General features: G+C 42.9%; 1 protein-coding gene across 1 annotated transcript in view; it reads right to left on the reverse strand.

Annotated features, from left to right (window-relative positions):
* Positions 1 to 21,601, reverse strand: part of ANTXRL (ANTXR like) — a 58,807-nt gene that overhangs the window by 17,636 nt on the left and 19,570 nt on the right. The window contains exons 10-17 of the mRNA XM_049810812.1: positions 16,164 to 16,262; positions 13,812 to 13,881; positions 12,606 to 12,684; positions 8,253 to 8,348; positions 7,504 to 7,542; positions 4,204 to 4,302; positions 2,115 to 2,282; positions 833 to 913 (exon numbers count right to left, since the gene is read on the reverse strand). Coding sequence (XP_049666769.1) covers positions 833 to 913; positions 2,115 to 2,282; positions 4,204 to 4,302; positions 7,504 to 7,542; positions 8,253 to 8,348; positions 12,606 to 12,684; positions 13,812 to 13,881; positions 16,164 to 16,262 — 731 coding nt within the window. The remainder of the gene's footprint in view (positions 1 to 832; positions 914 to 2,114; positions 2,283 to 4,203; positions 4,303 to 7,503; positions 7,543 to 8,252; positions 8,349 to 12,605; positions 12,685 to 13,811; positions 13,882 to 16,163; positions 16,263 to 21,601) is intronic.

A 21,601-nucleotide genomic window follows, 5' to 3' on the forward strand; every position in this document is an offset into this window, starting at 1 on the left:
AAGATAGAGACAACCATAGTGGTGCCAGGCTCTCATGGGGAAATTTTAAGAGCTCTGAACTAAGCTATTGCAAGTGACCATGGGGCAGCACATAGACATCTCTGGGGCTCTGAAAGGCATAAACTCCGTGCTTCCTCCTAAGAGGAACCTACTCCTGACCTATGTTTGGCCAATAGACTTTATCAAGGCAGGAGATAACCTCTGCCTACATATAGGATATGACCAAGAAATGTGTCGACCAAGAAATGTTGTCTTTGCACAGAATCCTACAAAAACTTTATTCTCCATTAACTTTGCTATAATTTGTTTCTTCATCACCTGCACATTTCATGATTTCTCTCATTAATCACTTAACTCTATTATTAAATCTGAGAAGCATTTTTATGGAGTGGGAAGGATAATTACTGTTGTAGAACAACTACTGCATATTAAATTCAAAATGAGCAGTCCCCCAGAACCCACAAAGAACCCAACCTTTGACTCCAACACATGTACCCAGAAAAAAAAGGCTAAGAACGTATATGGCTGAAAAAGGTCTCATATACTACTGTGGCCAGCCAGCTTCTTCCTCAGTCTGCTCAAATCATCACAGTGGAGACATTGCTGTTGACCTTTTGGGGCAATACTTTTAAACAGATGCCACAGCAAACATTTTAGCTCATTTTGAAATCTCTCGTTCTTGTGACAAATTTTTAGCCTTAGGGTAATGTGAAAAGAGACGAGCTTGCAAAAAAATAAAAGAGAAAAAAAAAAAAGATGGGGTGGTTGGGAGGGAAGAGCATTGCTGCTGCTAACAGAGAAGTGACATGCCAGTATGTTTGTGACACCTTACCTTATCCCCTGGCTGTGGTCTCATAAGAGAGACTTGATCATAGCCTCGCCGAACCAAAGCCCACAGTGCATCAAGTTTGCCCTGGAATAAAAAAAAAATTAAAAAGAAGGAAAAAAAAAGAAAAAAAAAAAAGAAGAGACATGACCAAGAATTTGGGGGAAACAGCATGAGATTAAACTGATTAAATTACAGGTGAGTTGATCCAGCCTTTCTGTATTAAACTGCCTGCACAAATGTTACTCCTGTGCCCTTGCCCTCTGTATACTGCTTATCTGGACAGCCAGAAAAGAGACCTCAACAGGGTATCATGTACCCAATATGCAACCTGCTTGAAACTCACTGAGAATGACTGTAGTTTAACACGAACAACTCCTCTAAGAGGCACAATTTTTGTTATGTTAACAAAAGGCAGAACAACACAAGTACTGTACTGATGGGAGGCGAGCTGGAGCATGGATAAACAGCCCCAGGACTACCTACCTAGGCGGGCTTTAAAATTCACAGGTACTTTCCAGACAATAAATTCAAGTGCTGTTAAACTGATCTGTAAACATGAGGGGGGGGGACGACGGGGACCTAATCCCACAAAACACTGGTTTGGGACATGGCCACAGCTGTCTGGGATGAGCATGGTTTGCTGCTCCCTTGGCCTGTGCTAGCCCTCCAGCTTCCTTCTCTGCAAGTGGAGATAATAGCTCTGCCCTGCCTCAAGGGTTATGTGAGGATAGATACATTAAAAGACAGGGAGACACCAGATACTATAATGACACTGGAGAAATGGGGATGAAAGTGTGGAGAGGCTGAACAACTTGCCCAAAAATCAAACATTACATCTTGTGGCTGAACTAGAGAGGAACAGAGCTGAATCCCAACCCTGGGCCTTAGCCACAGTGCAATCAAAGCAAGGATGGTGCACTTGATCTGATACTTTTTGCATGCTGCCTTGAAATGGCACAAAACAGCATCCACCCTCCCTAAGAGTTGAGATACCTGCTGTTGCAATCTAGGCTGTGCAAAAGTACCTGAAAAGAAGGCATGAGTCAAGGGAGGGAAGATCTCTGCTCATGCCCTCCAACACCTTCTGCTCTTCCTCAAAAACTATGGCAACACAGTGCCAGCTGAAATGCACGTTCCAAGAAATGGGCAAAGTTGAGGGTAACTGGCAATTTTTCTAAATAGGGTCTCCCAGCTCTGCCATAAGAAAGGCTGTGCTATGGAACCGGGATGTAGTAACATGCATGACATAAGAAGACTTGGTAAAACTGAGGGGCAGACACATTACCTTGATAGGAGTGTACCATTTCCGCTGGGAAGGTGGTTTTCTTACATGGGGCTTTTTCGGCTTGGGTTCCCATGGCTCATACTCCTGTTCTGGCAACTTAATAATAGCATTTTTGGGCTTCTCCAATTTTGCTCCCTCCTCTGTTGACCCCTTGTCTCCCCACCGCACCTGAAGTCAGGAGAGCACACTAAGTAGAGACGCTTCGGTAGTCCCCACCAGCAAGTGGTTTTCACAGACATTAATCTAGTTCCCATCAGACGACCCAATGCCACCAGACATGAAGCCAAATTTATGAAGACACCAAACTCCTACTGTAATCAGAAATACACATTTAAGAGTCAAACAGTCTCATTCAAAAGCTGCTCGAACTACTAGCCTTTGCACCTTCCAGTAACCTAATGTGATGTGGGAATTCACAGCATCCAGGGCAGATTAACCCATTTCCAAGTGAAACCTGAAGCACTTTGCCCAGCTCTGCTAGGACACAGTTGTAATACACCTCCCATTGCCTCATGCAAAGAGCAGGCAGCAGCACCAGCTGAAGGCAGGTGGTCCTTATAGCTAGCCCTAAGCAGCTAGCGTTGTTCAGCTCAAAAGTGAAAAAAGGGTCAGTGGACAAGTATGTGAACAGTTTAAGAACATCAGCCCTCAAACTTGTGTAGCTACTACTAAAAACAGCTCTTCCAAAGATGACCTTGCACAGTCACAAGAGAGGTCAGTAACTTTATCTTCACATACCATACACTACTTATTTCAAGCTGAAATTCTGATTTTCCTGTCTGACTTAACTCAAAGAGAAATGTTACCCTGCATTTAAGGGCAATATATGATCCATGGGGTTACTCAGCATCAAGGATAAAATTCTCCTGAAGAAAATGGTTAAGGATATTAAGATGCAATAATTCAACTGCAGAGTTGCAGGGACTTGCTGAGAAGCCATTGCTTTCATTCTGTTAGCCATAGTTTGGTCCATATCCTTGGATGGCTTACATTAGCCCACCTCCCTCAGCTACCAGTTAAATCTAGTGCGAGTTTCTGGTGTGAAATCCCTAAAAGTCTTCATTAGGCCCTCAGCTGATACAGATGAGTGACAATTCCCTGCCTTATATTATCTGTGGTTAGGAATATTGAATTGATTTCACTAACAGGGTTATTTACAGGAGTTTGTAGCTGATCACAGCATTATCCACTGACTCCCTGGAATGTACATGCCATAGGACAGCACAAGGCAAATTTCTTTCATATAACACCTCACTTTACACATCAAGACTGGCTTGTGCACGAATGCCAGGGCAGGATTTAATTCATTGGCCAATTTCAACACAGATGTGGTTTTGTGCATTAGGAGTTAATGCTTAACTGAAAAAAAACAACCAAACAAGCTAATCCCACCAAAACCAAAAATCAAGCCAACAGACCCAAAAGGAAAAGGAAAGGAAAGGAAAGGAAAGGAAGGAAAAGAAAAAAAGAAAAGAAAAGAAAAGAAAAGAAAAGAAAAGAAAAGAAAAGAAAAGAAAAGAAAAGAAAAGAAAAGAAAAGAAAAGAAAAGAAAAGAAAAGAGAAGAAAAGAAAAGAAGAGAAAAGAAGAGAAAAGAAAAGAAAAGAAAAGAAAAGAAAAGAAAAGAAAAGAAAAGAAAAGAAAAGAAAAGAAAAGAAAAGAAGAGGAAAAGAGAGAAAAACTGCTGGTTTAGATTCCCCAAACAAACTGATTCCAGCCAGCCAGGCACAGTGTTGATGGCACCCTCAAATACTCAAAACCAGTGTAACTCTGCTAGAGACAAAAGAACTGGACCCAACTGCACCAAAGGGTTTGATTCAGTAAATTAAAACTTCTTTTGGTGCTTATCCCATTTCTTAATGTGCAAATTTTCTATAGCTCATAATGCTAGGTTCATTTAATTATTCATGCAAATGATGGCAGCTTGACGTCTGTTACTTGGACAGCAGATGCAATCAGGTGGACAAGCCCTAGTTAAATCCCAGTCTCTAGTCCATCAAGATAGCTTTTTAAAAAGCAAAGAAAAACGTATTGCTACAACTTATAATTAAATGCATTGATTTTTACAATACTAAAGAACAAGGCAAATACCTCCATCCTCTTAATCCCACCAACACCTCGACCTCCATAATAAGATGCGTCCACGGTTGGCCACTTTTTCTTTGGCAATCCATCTTCATCATCTGATTCCTATGGGAAAGACAGGGAGATATTACTGCTGTTCTCACATAAACAGCATAAACTATGGAAAACAACTGAACATCCTATGGTCCAATCCTTGGGTATCTTGCTTTGTGTGTTATACTTACTTGCTGACAAAAAACAAAAGTCTCTTGTCTCTGCAGCTGCAATTTTAACTAGAGGAGCCAAAGAGGATTGCCTATTCCTCTCTCCAGACAGCTTTTATTTAGTCAAACATGCACTGAGCTTCAAAATCACAACTGACTTGTAAGGGAAGGCAAAGTGGAGATGAATTGTACATTATACTGGCTTGCCACTATGCTATGCAGAAAATGCAGCAATCAGTTAGCCCAAAGAAATCATGTATTAATTGAGCTTTTAGAACTTAATGTCACCTAACAGGGGAAAAAAGCTACCACTGTGAGTTTTCTAACATGTGCATCAGAGCCTTTTCTCATGGCAGCTGTAACCAGTTATTCTATGCTGCTTGATTCTTTGTAGAGTCTGGCTCAAGCTGTACAGTTTGGAACCAGGACTCAGACTGGAGCACCTCCAAATTGTCAGGAAACTCAGATCCAGAGTTTTTGACCTGCGGTTATAAAGACTACAGATTCTTTTTCTGGAACGTGGGCGAGTCTGAAACAGGGTTTTACTGCAGGTTCATTGTTCTGTTCTTGCTTAACTAAAAGCTGGCAAATGTTTCTGGTACAACAACCCTGGGAACACATCTCCAGCTCTATCATCTTGAGCCGATAAAAGTCACTGGGATTTCTCAGACTCCCTACTATTACGCTGAGTCAAGGCAGCTGGAAGTCACACTATGACACTAAGTACACACGTAAATGAGGAAAGAGCCCAACAAGCTCCTACAATACCATCTTCATTCCTCACACTCTTTATTAAAGACAAATAACTACATCTCATGCTGATACGCAGATGTGCATACTGCTCTTGGACTGGCCATGCACAGCTCTCTCTGCTAATTTTCATCAGTACAAGTATGTTTCTAGAAACACTACCTGGACTTGATTTTTTAAATTTTTTTTATTTTAAGTAAAAATTAAGTGAAATCCCAATACTAGAGAAGGACACAAATTGTTGTCAGATTACTAGGTAACATTTTCTCAAAATTGCCCTACATGTTGCTATTGGAATGTAAAAGGAATTGAGAGTCCAAAAGCCAATAATAGCTTTTAAAAAACATGCTTTAATTTTTGTTTGTTCATATTTAACTCTTGGGTTATGCCTTGGAGAAATGTATTCCCATCAGTTATTCAGTGACATCTGATCTCTCAGCTATAGTTCATGGAACAGTTCCTCCAACAAATTCTTTAGTATGGTCAGGCAAGACTAGAGTTGGCATTTCCCTTAACTAGTAAGGGTGTTTGGATTCAGGTTTTTTTGTTTGTTTGTTTTGGGTTTTTGGTTGGGTTTTTTGTTGATGTTTTGTTTTTACCCTAAGTTAGGGAAATAAATATACAAGGAAGGCACTGTGGTTTGGTGTTGGGTTTTGTTGTTGTTTTGTTTTGGGTTTTTTTGGTGGTTTTTTTTTTTTGTGTTTTGTTTTGTTTTGTTTTTTAAGAGTATAACAAATACACAAACAAATTTTATCCCATTTTGTACCACATCTAAACCAGTACCCAGTGAACTACATGAGCAGTTTTAATTAATTCATATTTGATTTCATTGTGAACTTGAGTACTATATGAAATATCCTGCCTCTTCCATGGGATGTAACACAGATTTCAAGTCTTCGTGTCTAACAATCCTTATTGCTGGCAAGCCTGACAGTAGCAGGACACAGTGATGGCTGACACTACTCCAGCTGATAAAGAACTTACACCAAGTATTCCCTACGCTGAACACATAGCAAAGCAACACCAAGAACTACCACATACCTTTTGAAAAGTAATGCAAATCTAATGCTTGTGGTTTTGAACAAGTTTTAGATAACTATATTCAGTTTAATAGCAGCAATACCAGACTACATCAGCTAAAGAGCAGGTCACCATACCTAGGGAGGCTAGTGCTAAGTATAACAAACCAACAATCCGCGCTGGATAAAGACAAGGCCAAGTAAAGGGATGGATAACATCTGTATTCTGTGTTATTCCTGGACTCTTATGTCAGCTCACAGTCTCTTTGATTGCGGTTAAAATCTCTGCTGATTAGAATAATCACAAAGCATCTGGAACTCTGCTGCAGGGGTGCGATGATCTCTGCAATCTTCTTCAAACATAGCATGGCTGCAATTGCATGCTTCATGACAACACTAATCACCCTAAAACCAGCATGATTTTTGGTGCTTATGCTAAAGTTAAATTGTCACAGTGCTGCTGCCCAGGACAAGCAACAAGATCACATACACAGTAATAGTGGCCTCTGGCAACCTCAAAACAGCAGCTGTGGTTGCCTCCTGATATTCATGCCAAATTACAGCAAGTTAGCAGCAAACTGTAAGCTTCTCTTGTGGGTTAGGCAAGTATTTTTCCACCATTTAATTGTCTATGCCTAGGAAAGAAATAAAGGCAGGCATGAGTTGTCTCTGGAGGTACTTTTATTTATTACTATTATTTTCATGAAATTAGTACAGTGAAACTAAGCTGAGGTCAGGATCAGTGAGGTAAGGGTCAGTGTGTTACTGTCCCAAAAAAAGCTAAATACAACCCTGCCTCAAACAGCTCACAATCTAAATGGAGAAAGGCTAAATATCCTTCCAAAGGTCACTCTGCATCAGAGCCACAGCCAGGGCAGGCTCTTGTCTCCCTCTCCTGTAGCAAAGCCACAAGAATGTGGCCTTCACTGTCCTTTCTTTCAGCTGCCAGACTTTGTTCCTTACTGCCAATCTGGGCCAAACTCCTGCTGAGAACAACGGCAGCTTTACTGGAGGAGGGACAGCTTTCAGCACAGCTTGAGAAGTGAAGATTTGCCTACACGCCTGTTTGATGTGCAGCAGAAAGAACAAAATACTATAGGAACTGTTGCTCTGTGGACTTCTGAGTTACGCAACCATTTTCTCTGTGGATGGAAATAATCTTGCTGTATCTATATAAAGAGGCCAGAAGGCAGAAATAACTGTCCTGACCCAAGAGACTTCCTCACACAGCCTCCAAGGTGTCATTAAGACACCTACAGGGCTGAAGTTCCTGAGCAGCACGATACACTACAGTGGCTGCAGACAGTGCAACAGCTCAAAAATAGCATACTTACAGGCTCTGGAGGTGTTGGTGGTGGCGGCTCTTTGATCACCTGGAATATATAAACAATGGGAAAAATCTGAGATAATGGTAGGCTTCATCCATCTCAGTGCTATGTCCTCTCTGCTTTCTTGCTCGTATCACAGATGGGTTGCCCAGCTCCATTCCCCCATATTCAGTCCTCTCATTAGCCCCACTGCTTTTCAGTGGGCATAAAATAAATGCAGATGAGAAGCTAAATCCATCACATTAAGCTATCTGATTAGTCAAGAAGTGCCCTATTAAGTAACTCATAATACAGCTCCACATTCTGGTAATCCTGCCTTAAAAATGTCATATAATTACCAAGCTAGTGCAAAACACTCACTCAGAATCTGCAGCTCCTCTGAATAAAAAAGAAAGCCTAACTCTTGTCTTTAAGAAGGACTGAAATATCTTATGCATATATTATTAAATCAGTTCCATTACACTTTTCTGCAGCAGGTTTCAAATCTTGCTTTAAGAAGGTCTTGATCCCTACAGAAACTTTGGACAAGTCCACGAGCTCACTTAAACTTCTCATTCAATGTCAAAATCACATAGGCCTTGCAACGTTCAAAAACCCAGACCAGAGTGACTTCAACAAGCACTTTAAGCAATTTGTTGAATCAGGGCCTTACAAACTTGGTAGTATTTTTCTTAAACAAAGTTAACCACCCACTCCAACACTGCTTTCACAGAGAAGAGATGAAACAAGTCAAAAGAATAAAAACCTGTACTTACCACCGTGCAGCAAAGGGGCCAGAACCACCACAGAAGAGCCAGAGCCAGCAGCAGAAAGAGAATCAGGAGAGCAATGAAAAGGATGGTCCCAGTCAGCTGCAAACAAGACGATTACTTCTGAGTTACCTGCGCATGTCACAAACAAGGTGGGAGCCCTGAAGTTACACATTAAGACTGGGCAAAATGAGCCAGGTTTCCCTCACTATGAGGTCTCAGGTAGATTGTGCAGTTAATCACAATTATCATTAGGGTCACATCTGTGACAAATCTGTATTTGAAGTCATGATTCAGGGAAGCACTTCCTGTTTGTGGTATATATAATTTATGCATAAATTTATGGTATGTTTATAGCCCACTAGATTCAAGGGCGTTAAACTTGTATACAAACCATTCCCAAATCTGTGCTGACAAGTCCCTTAATACTGTCAGAGAAGCATTGCAAACTGCATGACCACAGACTCTTAGGTGTGCAGAGTAACATTTCATCACTAGAGATGCAGAATATGCAAATGCTGATATTCAAAGAATGGGAATATTGGAGCTAAGAGCTTATGGGTAACTGTTCACATGTCAACATCATGGAACAGAGCACAAGTTACTTGCTCAGCCTCATCAGCTCCCAAGCCTGCTTGTATTGCCTCTTGCCTCAAACCGCACACGCAACCCCAGCCTGAGTGATTATGCAGGCTAGTCCTTAAAGCTGCTGGTTCTTGGTATGCTTCCTCAGGCTGGTTTGACTATTTTTAATGAGATGTTGTAACCATGATCTTAAACATTTCTGATTCTTGTATTCCATCTATTTCTCTGCAGAGAACAGTGGGCCTCTGGGGCTGGATAGCTAAGGGTCTACATTCAAAATAAAAGTTAAATTTTCTTTAAAATTACTAGAGTCCATAAAACTTCAAGTGTTAACACTTGAAATTAGCTTTTTGGAGTAGCCAGGCAACCAAAGAGAATCACAGCTCTGATTTTCCTGGGTAAATCTTGATGGATTCTTTGCACTCGGAGCATTTCACGTCAGTGTGTTCAGAAGAGGTATTAACTCTGTGTATTGCTCTGATGACTACAGGAAAGCAGGTGGTCTTATGCTGCTTGGCCCTTGCAGAACATACAGAACACATGGCTTTTTGGAAATTAAACATTTGTTGCAGATGGGCAGTGACATGCTGGGACATGCTGCTTCCTTGGACTGCACTGGGCTCTGGGATGAGGTTAAGATTAGCTCCAGTGCTCCAGCCATTTCTTTATACTGCAAAAAGAAACCTCTTCAGTGGTAGATTTTCTGATTTTGAGAAGAGGTTCAATTCACCAGCAGTGGAGGAACCAAAGAACAGGCAGAACCTGGCGGCAAACTAGAGGAGAGCCTGGGACTAGGAAGATGTGAAAAGAGCTTGAAGAAAGGTCTGCGAATCAGGCTGAGGGAATAGGAGCTAGCTAAAGAAAGCAAATTCCAAAGAAGATTTATGGAGGATAAAGTCTGTGAGATTCACCTTATTAAATCTGAAACTACTTGCTGAATTCCCATGACACCAGAAACTGATGCTTAGCCCCTTCTTACAAAGCCCCTTCTTACAACCTAAGTTCCCTTCACTGTTCCAAGTGGGTTTGTTTTCCCCTTGGACAATGAAAAGGCTGAGGGTGGAGAAGAAAGTACCAGCCGGTAAGAGCTTTGCAAAGTCTAGGGTCTGATCCAGAGTGGCTGACTTGGGTGGCACCTAGTTCTTTCTCAGACTAAATCCCAGAGCTGTCAGGACTGACATGTTCAAGACAGACTAACACAACCATAGCTCCTACTCCATACTTTTAGGCAGGGAGCCCAGTATCCCATATCTCTCTGCCACAGCATCACCATGCCTCCACTGTTCTGTGGCTTTTTGTTATAGATGCAACAAGTCAACCTGTTTTGGGATACACTATTTAGCTCACCTCATTCATTTGGTCAGGGAGCAGCTGAAAGCTAAGGTGGGGTGCTGCGACATGTGCCAGACCCCCTGCTCAAAGGAGTCCTGTTAGAAGACACACTACCCAGCTGCAGTTCAGTGCTGCAGCCCTCCTCTCTGGCCTTCCTATAGCCCCACGTAGCACTAACGCATCTGGAAAGCGGACACTTTAAAGACATGAATTCCCAGTGGAGTCAGTTTGCTGAGAAAAGGATGAATAAAAGTCAAGCATAACTTTAAGAGGTATTGCTCCACTCCTTAAAAACAAATCCAAGCACAGCACCAATGCAGTGCATGAGCCACAGATGCACATACCACTGCTACTGTTACTCCAAACACACATTACCTCCTTGTTTTGTAGCCTTTGTTCCCAGGCGTTGCTTTTCCCATGCCAAGTGCTCATATAAATCGCCAAGACATTTGCCAGCAGCAGCTCGGGAGCTGCTGGCAGCAAGAAGCTAAAGAGTCCTCTTTTAATGATTAAATATACAAAGCATCGTAGTGAAGCTGGACTTTGAAAAGGAAATAGCAGACTTCATGCAGCTGAACAGAAATAAGCGCAGGGATCACACAGAGGCTTTAGGAGTAAAGGAAAGAGAAGATACTTACTGTACAGAAAGGACAGAAGGGCCAGCTGGAGAGGAGAGCTGAGCAGGCCAGCTGACTGCCACCCACAGAAAAGGAAACAGGAGAGGAAAGGAAACGGTGGGAGTCTCTAAAACGAGAAGAATGAAATGCATGAAATTTAGACAAAGTTGGAAAATCAACTGCCAACCTCCCGGCTTATGGGATGTAACGGGAGTGAGACAGTCTTTTTTCGTACCAGCTGAGAATCAGGCTCCCTGCCTCTTTCACATTCAATCTACAAGAGGCTGGTCAAAAATTGTCAGATTGACAGGAACAGCGATTGGATTCCTTTCTTTATCCTAAGGCTACTGAGAGGAAAGCTTCCTCTGTGCACATTCTGGCCTGCAGGAAGCCCAGCTAAGGCTAAGACTTCAGTCTTCATCAGAAATAAACTACATATGGGTAACTAAATGCACCAGTTAACACTTGTGTTTCACTGCAGATTCAAAAGGTTTTATTGTACCTAAGGTATAAGAGAGGAATAATATGTGAAAATATTAGTCTTCAGTGTAGAAAAGTTGGAGGAAAGTTTTGGAAAAATAAGAGTAATCAGGTGAAGCAGCAAACACATCTCTGCTAAATTCTGAGTCCCTGCACCCCAGACCGTTCCAGCAATCTGATGTGAGATTTCCCACCTTCACTGCTGAAAACATCACAAAATCAGATTTGCAAGTTCCAGTCACTGCCTCTATTTTCATTCCCGCCCTTCTGTTCTGCAGCTGTCAAAAAGGCCAACAATGATTACAAAGCAATATGACAGCATTTTGCATAGGCTATAAAAGTCCTTTTGACACTAGTATCAATAAAGCTCAACTTTGATACAAAGTGTTTGCTATCAGGTACTTCAGCAAACTTTGTTTAGTCCAGAAGCACAAGGCCAAATCCTTAGCTACCATACTTGCTTGCAACAGCTATGGGCATTGCCTATTTTTACTCCAAGGCAAGGAAGAAGACCACTTTCTAGTAGTCAGCTTCATTTTGATTGTTTGACTCTAAAAATCAGATTTTGATAATTACTTCTAGCTACTGGTCCCTAACAGTCCACCTGGGGATAGGTGGTCTTTTTGACCAGGAGATGCTCATATCACAGCCATTGCTGTCCCGCAGAAGCACATTCCCCCTCAGCTGGGCTGAGCAGCAGCCTTTTATCAGGTGCTCAGCCCAGGATCTGAGGCTGCTAACTCTTTCTGGTCACCCCCCATGATGCCAAGAGAAAAGCAACCAGCTCCTGTCACTAAAACTGTAAAAACACCTTAGTGAATCCTGAACTAGTAAAGGCAAATTGTGATGGTCTAAGAACAAACACTGTAAGCTCCAACCAAAAAATAACCATGTAAATTTAGAGGACCTTCCATGCTGTGGCTCTTCCAGATCCAAGTCCTGGCAGTTGCACCTTTCATGCCAGATCCCATAAAGGATCCCAAAGCTCAACAGGATGTTGCTTCCTGATGCTCCTTCCCTCATTTTCCCAGATTCCCTTCTAGTCAGATCCCAGCTTTGAGGATCCTAGCTTTGAGGATCTCTCCTTCCTGGGACAGGAATAGGCAGGGTGCCTTTTGCTGTAGTTTTTTATTCAGTAAATCTATCATGATCTATGTGTTATCAGTAACAATTTAATCGTAACCAGCCCTGATTATTTTTCAAAGAACTGCTGGGATCCAGTCAATAACCATGAGGCAGAAGCTGTAGAGGGCTCATGCTCACTCAAGGACGCTTTGCCTGAAGAGCCACCGTCTCTTTCCAAGATCTCATGGTTTCTCTGTCAAGCCCCATTGCAATTACTTACACAGTGCGTGCTGGTGATGCTGACAGAGCTGGAGATGAATGTTAGCCCGTTGTTCATGCTGACTTGTAGGAAAACCACCCTAAAGCACAAAACAGATACACTTATTTTTAGTGTCATCTTTATACCCATTGTTTCCTTTATTCTGGCTGTGTTTTAGCCATTGGCTCATAAACATGCATGGATAAAATGTCCTGCTGAGTCAAGGCATTTTCATGGCTTCAGGTGCTTACCTGCATTTGCCTCTCTGCTTGCCCAGGAGCCATCCTTTTTACGTTGGCTTAATTGAGTTGGGGCATATGCTTTTTATTAAAAAACCTTAATCCCACCTGGGGCAAAAGGCACTACTAGGATAGTGAGTCATAACATAAAGTCTCAGACATTTGCAATACTACCCTAGATAGCACAAGAAACTTACTTTTAGGCTTCTTTTTTTTTTAACCCCTTCCGCAGCTTAAAGAGCCAGAATGTGTTTTCTTTTATATGCAAGTAAATCCAGAATACCTGCACTGAGGTCAAGGGGTAAAAACACTGAAATGACAGTGAAATTAAAGAACCTGGCTCTAGCTGTTCTCCAATATCAAAGAAAGGATCTGAGGGGAAAAAACCCCACACAAAAACAAACAAACAAAACACCCAACAACTTTCTCTCACCCACAAATAGGAAAGGGGAGGGAGGCATTCACCCTCAGCCCCAGTACAGTATTTAAGCACCCACAAGATCACCCAGGGGAAAGGTAGGGCCTTGTGCCTTGTCTCCCAGGACTCTGCAGGATTACAACAGCTGAAAAATACCAACACTAGCCAGAGCAGGGCAAGACACAGGAAGCAACACCTACAACAGCAGTAAAGGAATTCAAATCAAGCATCTCTTTTTGATCAGAATGAAAAATTTGCCTTGAATTCAATTACCCTTTGGTTTGAAAAATTGGGATATAGGAACAGAGGAGAAATCACCATTCTGTGATTCTGTGATATAGGACCATGGTCCAACAAGGCCTTTGGTTAAGCTGTACTAAAGACTCAACATTGAATAGAGCTATGCTGGCAGGATTTGGCACAAAGGGGATGGAGGTAATCCTGCCACACACACACACACAAATTTATTAGCTTGGTCCTTTGGGCAAAATTCTGAGCCCTTGGCTCAGTAATGACATCCTCATCCAGAAGTCCCCTCTCTCTTGACACATGCTGCAAACCAATACTTACTGTCCAGCATCTTCTATCACTGGGGCAGGACAAAGTAAGTAAGTATCGTGAACAAGGGTCGGCTTTTCATCTGAAAAGAAATGAATATAACTGTCAGGGATGAAAAAAAGAAACTGTCCGAAGCAGGCCACCCCCTGGAAAAGTGTTGACACCAATGACAGCCACAGACAAATTTAGTATATAGGCCAGTACCAATATTCCCCAATGGTACTGATTACAAAGCCAAGTACTAGGATGACGATTCTTGTTGATGACAATATAATGTTATCAGGCTAGAGACACCACAGCTAAGAAATGGAAGTATATCTCTACTCCTTACAACAGTGATGAGCCATTTTGAAGCCTGCTTTAAGCAACATTCATCTTGTGTATCTGACAAGTGCATGCAAACTCTACTCATATTGAATACTTTGATCCCACAAGTTACTTAAGGGGTCAAAAGTATAGGGTTCAGTTTCGCCTACCCACTTCCAACAGGAGAAGCCGAGGCTGCACTGTTTGAGCCCAGGGAAAAGAAAGAACAGAGATGGGGCGGGAAGCTGAAGCAGACAGACACCAGAAGGAAAAAAACCAAAACGAAACATGGTTGGTCATATACAGGAGACAGGCAGAGAGAAGCCATGACTGATGTTACTGTGAGGACCTGTCCTGCAGTAGCTGCCGCTTTTCCTGTCCCCAACATCCCCTCTGTGGCAGCACCATCCAGAAACAGCCCATGTTTATAGGGGTCTGGTGCAGGCAGAATCAAAAGCAAGGCCATGGGTGTTTTCCTGCCTCCCGGCACTCTGCTGCTCCAAGACTTAGCAGTGCTAATCCTGTTGCTTTCAAAAGCCACTTCCAGAAAGTCAAGTCCCATGAACATAGAGAGGAGGTCCAGCAGTAATCCTGCAATGCCACTCCATTAAAAGTGCATAAGCTGAGGCACAAGAGCAGACAAGTCACCGCACCTTAGCTCCGAATGGCCCCAAGCAGCTAAGGTGTTCGTGCAGAGAAAGACTGGTTCACAAAAGTCCAACCCAAGTGAATTAGGGGCTGGTAAAATCTGCCAGATTATTTAAATCTCAGAGGCTTGATTACTCTTTCTACCTAGGAAAAATTAACTTGAGAAACAACAGATATGAGAGTCGTTCTTTCATGCTTCACCCACCCCAAGCACACCTGAACACAAAGCTCATTTTCCTGTTTTGGCAGAGATGAGACCATGGAAATTATAGTGATATGTTTTAAAGCCAGTCTGAGGGGAAAAAAGCCAGCCCGCATAGACCAGTGTCTCAACACAACATCTGTTGCAGACCTAACCCAAGGAGAACAGAGCATGGAGGAGATGTGGAATTAGGGTAGTTTTCCTCCTGTGTACTTCCAGGCCCAGGACACACTCATTGTGTGAAGTCCAGTCAAGGTGCCAGTGCATTAGGGACAAGGAAGGAGAAAAACCCAAAAGTCTGTCTACCTGGTAAATGACAAGAAATAAACCCCTGGCAAACAGCATCTGTAAGTGGAATGAGAGTGAGACCACCAGAGTTTATTTAATGCAGCCTCCACGTAGGCAACTAGGATGGGAAATGAAGGAGCAATTCATGTGCTCCCTCTTGTAAGTGAATTCACTGCTAGGGAAGGCACCAGTCCGACCACGACAGGATATGAAAGCCTCTACTGTGCTCAGCCAACAAGGGCAGCATATACAGAAAAGGAGCAAAGTTCCCCTCCCCATGCCATGCTTCACCCTGCCAGACATACATGGTTTCTCAGGAAAAAGAGAGGACTGCTGAGAAACTGGACACTCAATCTTTTTTGGCCATTCAGTCCTTTGCCTGGCTGCTGAGACAGCAAACAAAAGACCTTGTTTTAGCACAGCGATGATAGGGAGTTTCTGCATTACATGCTCACTGCGACGAGACCAGCAACTGGCATCAGAGATGAATCAAGCAGGCCTGTCTCCTGAATTGGTGAATAAAGAGCCTGAAGACACAACCAAGGGATCAAGATAGCATTATTTGTTTTTACTGGTGATGAACAAGGGAATAGGGAGCAATTTTATTTCTCCCTCTTAAAACCTGATACCCAGTCCTCACTAGCCATATGCATCACCCACGTGCACCGTTACAATGACACTGAAATTCATTGTGCAGCAGCACACCCCACATAAGCCCTGGCGACACAATGTCCACAGGTCGCAGAACTGAGTAAAGATGCATTTCAAGCTTCTGTTAGGTGCAGATCCCTACCCAGCTCCCCCTACATCCACTGCAAGGACTCCCCCAACATGGACGAGAGGTGGGCTGTGTCACCTCTGTCACTCACGAGGTGACAGAGCCACAGGGGGCACTGGAATCCATCAGCCTGCAAACTTACTGATAGTAAGGCTGTCGTTGAGCTTGAAGCTGCAGAGTACCTGGTCGATGTTTCTGGCATGATAAAAGCCGTTGCCTCTTACCACAACTTGAAATGATTCTGTAAGTAAAAATACAGAAGTGTAATGAAAAATAGCTCAAATACTGCATTTCCTTCCAGAGCTATCTGAATTACAACATGACAATGGCTTTTCTCTGCCCTATGCCTGAAACAAAACATTCACACTGACACTTTCGATATTCAGCAGCAATGGTCAAGGTGCTGTAATGGCACTGGTGCTTCACAGAGCAACACTCGTCTCAAGGTTGTGCCCGCAGGCATCCCATTGACCACCAATGCCTTAATTAAAAGGTACCACAGTAATACTGTGAGCCTGACATGGCTGATGTCATCTCATGGTGCCTCCATGGCTCTTCAGCCAGATACCTTTGCTAACCATAAGCACCAGTCCTTCCTCCTATCTCCACAGCAGATGGCACTTGGCTTTCAGCAGCAGCAGCTCTGTTCAGACAGATGCAGACAAACAGGACTCCCCTCATAACCCCTCTGCGAATCAGAGAGGAAGCTTTGCATCTGTTACAAGTCCTGGAAAAATACAATCTTTCAGTCCCTACAAGAACTGAGCCTGTGAACAGCCCCCTTCGCATATGCTGTGCATGGGAATAATTAAAGACCCAGGTGCTGTGATTTTCTTTGTGCTCTTCCCCCACACCCCTGCCCCAGCAGCAGAAACCACCAGTGGCACAAGAGACCTGCCACATCAGACACACTGTCTGCTGGCCACAGCAAGTGCTCCTAAAACTGCCCTTTGGCTGCTCTCAACTTCTCTTGCTTCAGTCCTGATGGGGGCAGGGGGGACACCTGTGATTTTTGTCATTACTGTGATAAGCAACTGTGATTTGTTCATTCAAGCAGGAAAAGCATTGTCAGTTTTTTCAGCCAACCTTTCAATGGTCTTTTCACTGATAGAGCAGTTTCACATCTGAGTAAAGCCAACCTAGGAAGGCTGCTGTCAGAAGTGAGATCCCAACTGTACATGCCCTCCACTGTTGGCACCACTGATCATGTTGCAGTGCACTGAGCTTGCTCACACACCTGAAAAATAACCCTCTGTTTGTTGCCAGAGAGATCAGTAAGGTGATCTGCCTGGTTGAGCATCTGCTGGGAGTAGAAATGTGCAGAAGGGAAGGGACAGAGACAAGTTATGGTAGCATCAGGTGAGTTCATGTCTATCATGAAACCCCCTAGAGTCAGTGTACCCAGGGCAGTTAGAAACGGGAAAGGTAATTTGAGGAAGAAAGTATTAAAGAAGCCTGGTTTTGTTTCTCAGCTTCTCCACAGCAAGCTTTTTAGTTTAGCTACTTACTTCTTAGTAACCTATACGGTAACACTTCTCAGAGCTCTGGTAACAGCACAACACAACAGTTTGCTGCTCTTCCCTCCCTTCTACTTTACACAGGTGGAGCCTGACATAGAGCCAGTGTCTCCTTCCTCTTGGGGCCAGTCCGAATTGCCAAGGCAGGCACAAGATGCACAGGAGGGCAAGTGGCAAGGGAAACCTCCCTCTAGGTCACAAAATGCATTGTAGCTGCTACACTGTCCACAGAGATAACATCCTTAGCACGGGCAGGTGGAGAGACATTACAAATTTGTCCTGTGCCAAATGTTTTTTTTTTGAAACTCCCTTTGATGCTACATGCAAGAAGCCAGCTGACAGCAGAGATCCGTGGCACGCAGAAGTGAAAGCACAGAAGTTGCACCTTCACCCATAAATCTCCTGCTTTAGCTAAATGCTCCACAGAGCTCACTTACACCAGCCACTGAACAGCATTTGAGTTTGAGACCAGCCCAGTACCAGGGGAATACCAGCACAACACAGGGCTAATTAATCTTCAAGGTACACATAGAAAAATAAGAATAAACTGCACAGAAGTTCTCCACTAGCAGCAAGTAAAACTGAACAACTCCACATGCATTAGCAATTATATTTTGACCAACATATTCAAAATGAGAGGAAAACAACGTTGATAGGATTGAGGGGAGCTGTACCTAGTTTTTAGTGATGTGAGATCTGGCTTTTGGTAACATTTCATATGATGCACTGCCATGTTATTTGTATGCTTTGGAGGAAGGACTTGTTATTGGATTACACTATGTGAGGCCCAAAGGTGGCTGAAATACATATTCAGCTTAGTCTGCCTGCTCTTCACTACCAAGTTACTGCAAGGCAAGTTGGCATGAGGATGTGGAGTGCTTTAACTTTTCCATACAAACAGCTTGTTCTTGCCAAAAACACATTCTCCCTACACTGAAGTCTATTGCAACTCCAGGTGAATTGGACAAGGGCATGCACCAGTTACGGTCAAACACTGGAAACCCACACTCTGGTTTTCCTCATGGTAACCTTCCCTTAGAGCAGTGCTCTTGAACTGACACAGGCTGTAAGGAACATGGGAATTGGAGTAGATATTTTAGGAAGGAAAAAGGAAAATATCTACTGGAGCGCATTTTAAAGTGAAACATGCTTTGGCACTTTGCTGAAGAAAGATGATCAAATTTGAGACCTCACTGAGCACATCAAGAACCAAACACACAAAGCCTGCATCAGAATTTGGCCTCTTTTTTTAAGAGAAGGGTTATAACTCCTGGTTCCCACTGGGAGTGGACGGCAGTACTTAAATTAAATAAAAATGGACTGTAGGGCAGGTTTAGCTGCTGCTTACTCCAGTAAGAATCTGGAGTTACTCTAGGTCTGATTCATGCCTTGAGCCATTCCACATCTAGCCCAGCTGATATGGGGAGAGTTATCTTGATGAGCATCCCTTTTTTTGCCAGAGCTGAGAGTCATGGCCAGCCTCAAGGGCAACTGTGTCTCTGCCCACATGCCAGAACTACCTGCCTGGGACCACACATTACCCCACACTTGCTTGTAGGCAGCCCACTACACAGTGGCTTGAACACCCAGCTAAGATGATAATTTCTTCCCTGCCCCCCTCCCCTCAATTTTATATTATAAAGGCAGCTTGCTGAAATAAAATTGCACTTAGGTTTTGTTTTTCCCCCAATCCTGAACTAATGGTCTTAAAAGGCAGCAACCACAAAGGCTTAGCTGATAGCTATTTCAGTGGCTTTAAAAACATACAGCAAGTAAGAGATTTTCAACACAAAACGTCGAAGGTAAAAGCTACATCTAGAAGTTTAGTCTTGTCAAGACACTTTACCTCTCCTGCCCTTCTTTTCACCGTCACTGCCACTCTCCAGTCAGTCGTGAACAACTGACTGGGTAGTAACCTGTCCACCAACACAAGCTGACAATATAGTTTCAATACCAGACTTGTATGGAAATGTAAACAGCTGGTAGTGGACTTGGTTGCTGCTGTTAAGAAGCCTGCCCCTTCGGATGCTCCGGAGCATTAACGTATTCTGGATGATGGTCTGTTGAAATGGCTAATTCCATTTAATTTTGCGCCTTGGCTCTGGCTGCGTCCTTTTCTTCCTTAGTTACTGTCAGATCGTAGATTGTAGCTTTTGACAAGACAGCGAAGGGAAAAAGGTCAGCACTGAAATAACCGGGCGGCGCTGGCAGCGAGATGGTAGGTTGAAGCTGGTGTGCGCTGGCTGCGCTGTCGGCTTCGTTTCTGTGACTCTGATGAGAAGCTGACGGCTTGCATCCACACCTGGTAGTTGATGTGGCCAGTAGGATGCCACATCCAACAAAACCTTTCAATCACATCTGCGTACCGTAAGCATAATCAAAGCAATGATGCTGTCAAACAGGATATGAAGCACCTCTGATTCTGCACCGATAGCCTGTTTACAGGCTGCATGTCTTGGTCGCTTTAAATCAGAGGGAACAGGAAGGACCCAACTACATTGCTCCACATTGGGGACAATGAATTTGCAGGGTCAAAAAGCATTAAGCATCAGATAGCTGTCACGAAGTGACGAGATCAGTTTGTAAATGGACTTGCCAGATAGCTTCGTCACAGAGAGCCAGAGTCCCAACTGCAATTGTCACCACATGGAAATCGTTTCATCAGCATTTTACCAAACCTCTGGCAAGTCAAAAATGAAGCTGAGATCACCAGTAATCACCAACACAGTGACAATTACGAGTTGCAAGAACAGTTACAAGGAGTGGGTCAATCTGCTCTAAGCCACAACTGGCTTCCACTGAGCAACACAAAGCCCTCAGGATCTCATATTAGATTCTAAAAATTAGTAATAACGCTGAATAAAAGCCAAACCAATAATCACCTCCTCACTCAGATAAGTTTCATACAAAAACCATGGACAGAGCCACATTTCAAGGCTGTAAACAAGCAAGCTTCTTTGCTGGAGAATGTGATAATACATTGACAGGTCTACTACTTTATGATCAAAATTTTGAAATTAAAATTTAAATTATGCATTTAAAACCCCCGAAACATAATTCCTAAGTTTGCAAAAAAGAGGAAGGAATATTGCGTTTCTAGAAAATCTTATGGTCTAATTTTCAGCCCATTCTAAATGCAGGTGTATTTATATTTTTATATAGGATTCAAATGGCTATATATCTTACCTACACATTATCAGTAAACTATATTAGTAATTACCCACATTTAAAATGCATAAAAATTCTGAGATGACTTCATAGGCTTCGTCGGGGTTTTTTTATGTTAAAGTCCAAATAAAGGACACTAAAAAAAATAAATCACATTACATATAGAGTAGAACTACATCTGACTGTCCAGTGAACTGGATTCAGGATCTGGATTCACACTACCATGAAAAATGTTGTTCAATCCCAGGAGATTCCTTCCAGGAGACAGTGGTACACACAGCTATAAAGGTGAACCTCTGGCTATGTTGAAGTAAGTGGGATAATAAAAGGATAATAAAGCCAAGCACAAGTGCAAATATTTGCAGCCTCACACTGCAAAACCTCTTGCAGGGGTTCATTTCAGGTAAGCTTTGCAGGACTAGACTCAAAAGTTATTAAAGGCATGATTATTGGTGCTGGAGACCATTTAACCCACAGCAACAGTATGCACCATTCGGAGCTGCAGTTTTGGCTTCCTCCTACTTTCAAGCTTCCTGCTGCTACAAGCAAAACTTCAAGCAGGCGAGATCCAAGTCTTCATGCCCTGGTGATTCAGCACCACAGTGTGCCTGCCTTTGCTGGACGTCTTTGTCAACAGGGACAGAACAAACCTCAGAATTTAAGTGAAACAAGTGCTGGTATTTTGCTGAATCAGCAGCAATACACAGAAACAGGTTCTGTCTGATCTGTAAGCCACAAAGACATTGAAAAACTTCTACAGATGAAAGTAATGTAACAATTTCTTTTTTTAAAGGAGGGCAAACTACTTTTAAGTGTACCTGTGTATTTTTAATCACATTTGTGATAAACTAGTTACCTAGAAAGCTTGGCAAAAAATGAAGTGGTTTGAACTCAT

The sequence above is a fragment of the Accipiter gentilis genome, chromosome 9 (genome assembly GCF_929443795.1).
Source record: "Accipiter gentilis chromosome 9, bAccGen1.1, whole genome shotgun sequence".
Lineage (NCBI taxonomy): Eukaryota > Metazoa > Chordata > Aves > Accipitriformes > Accipitridae > Astur > Astur gentilis.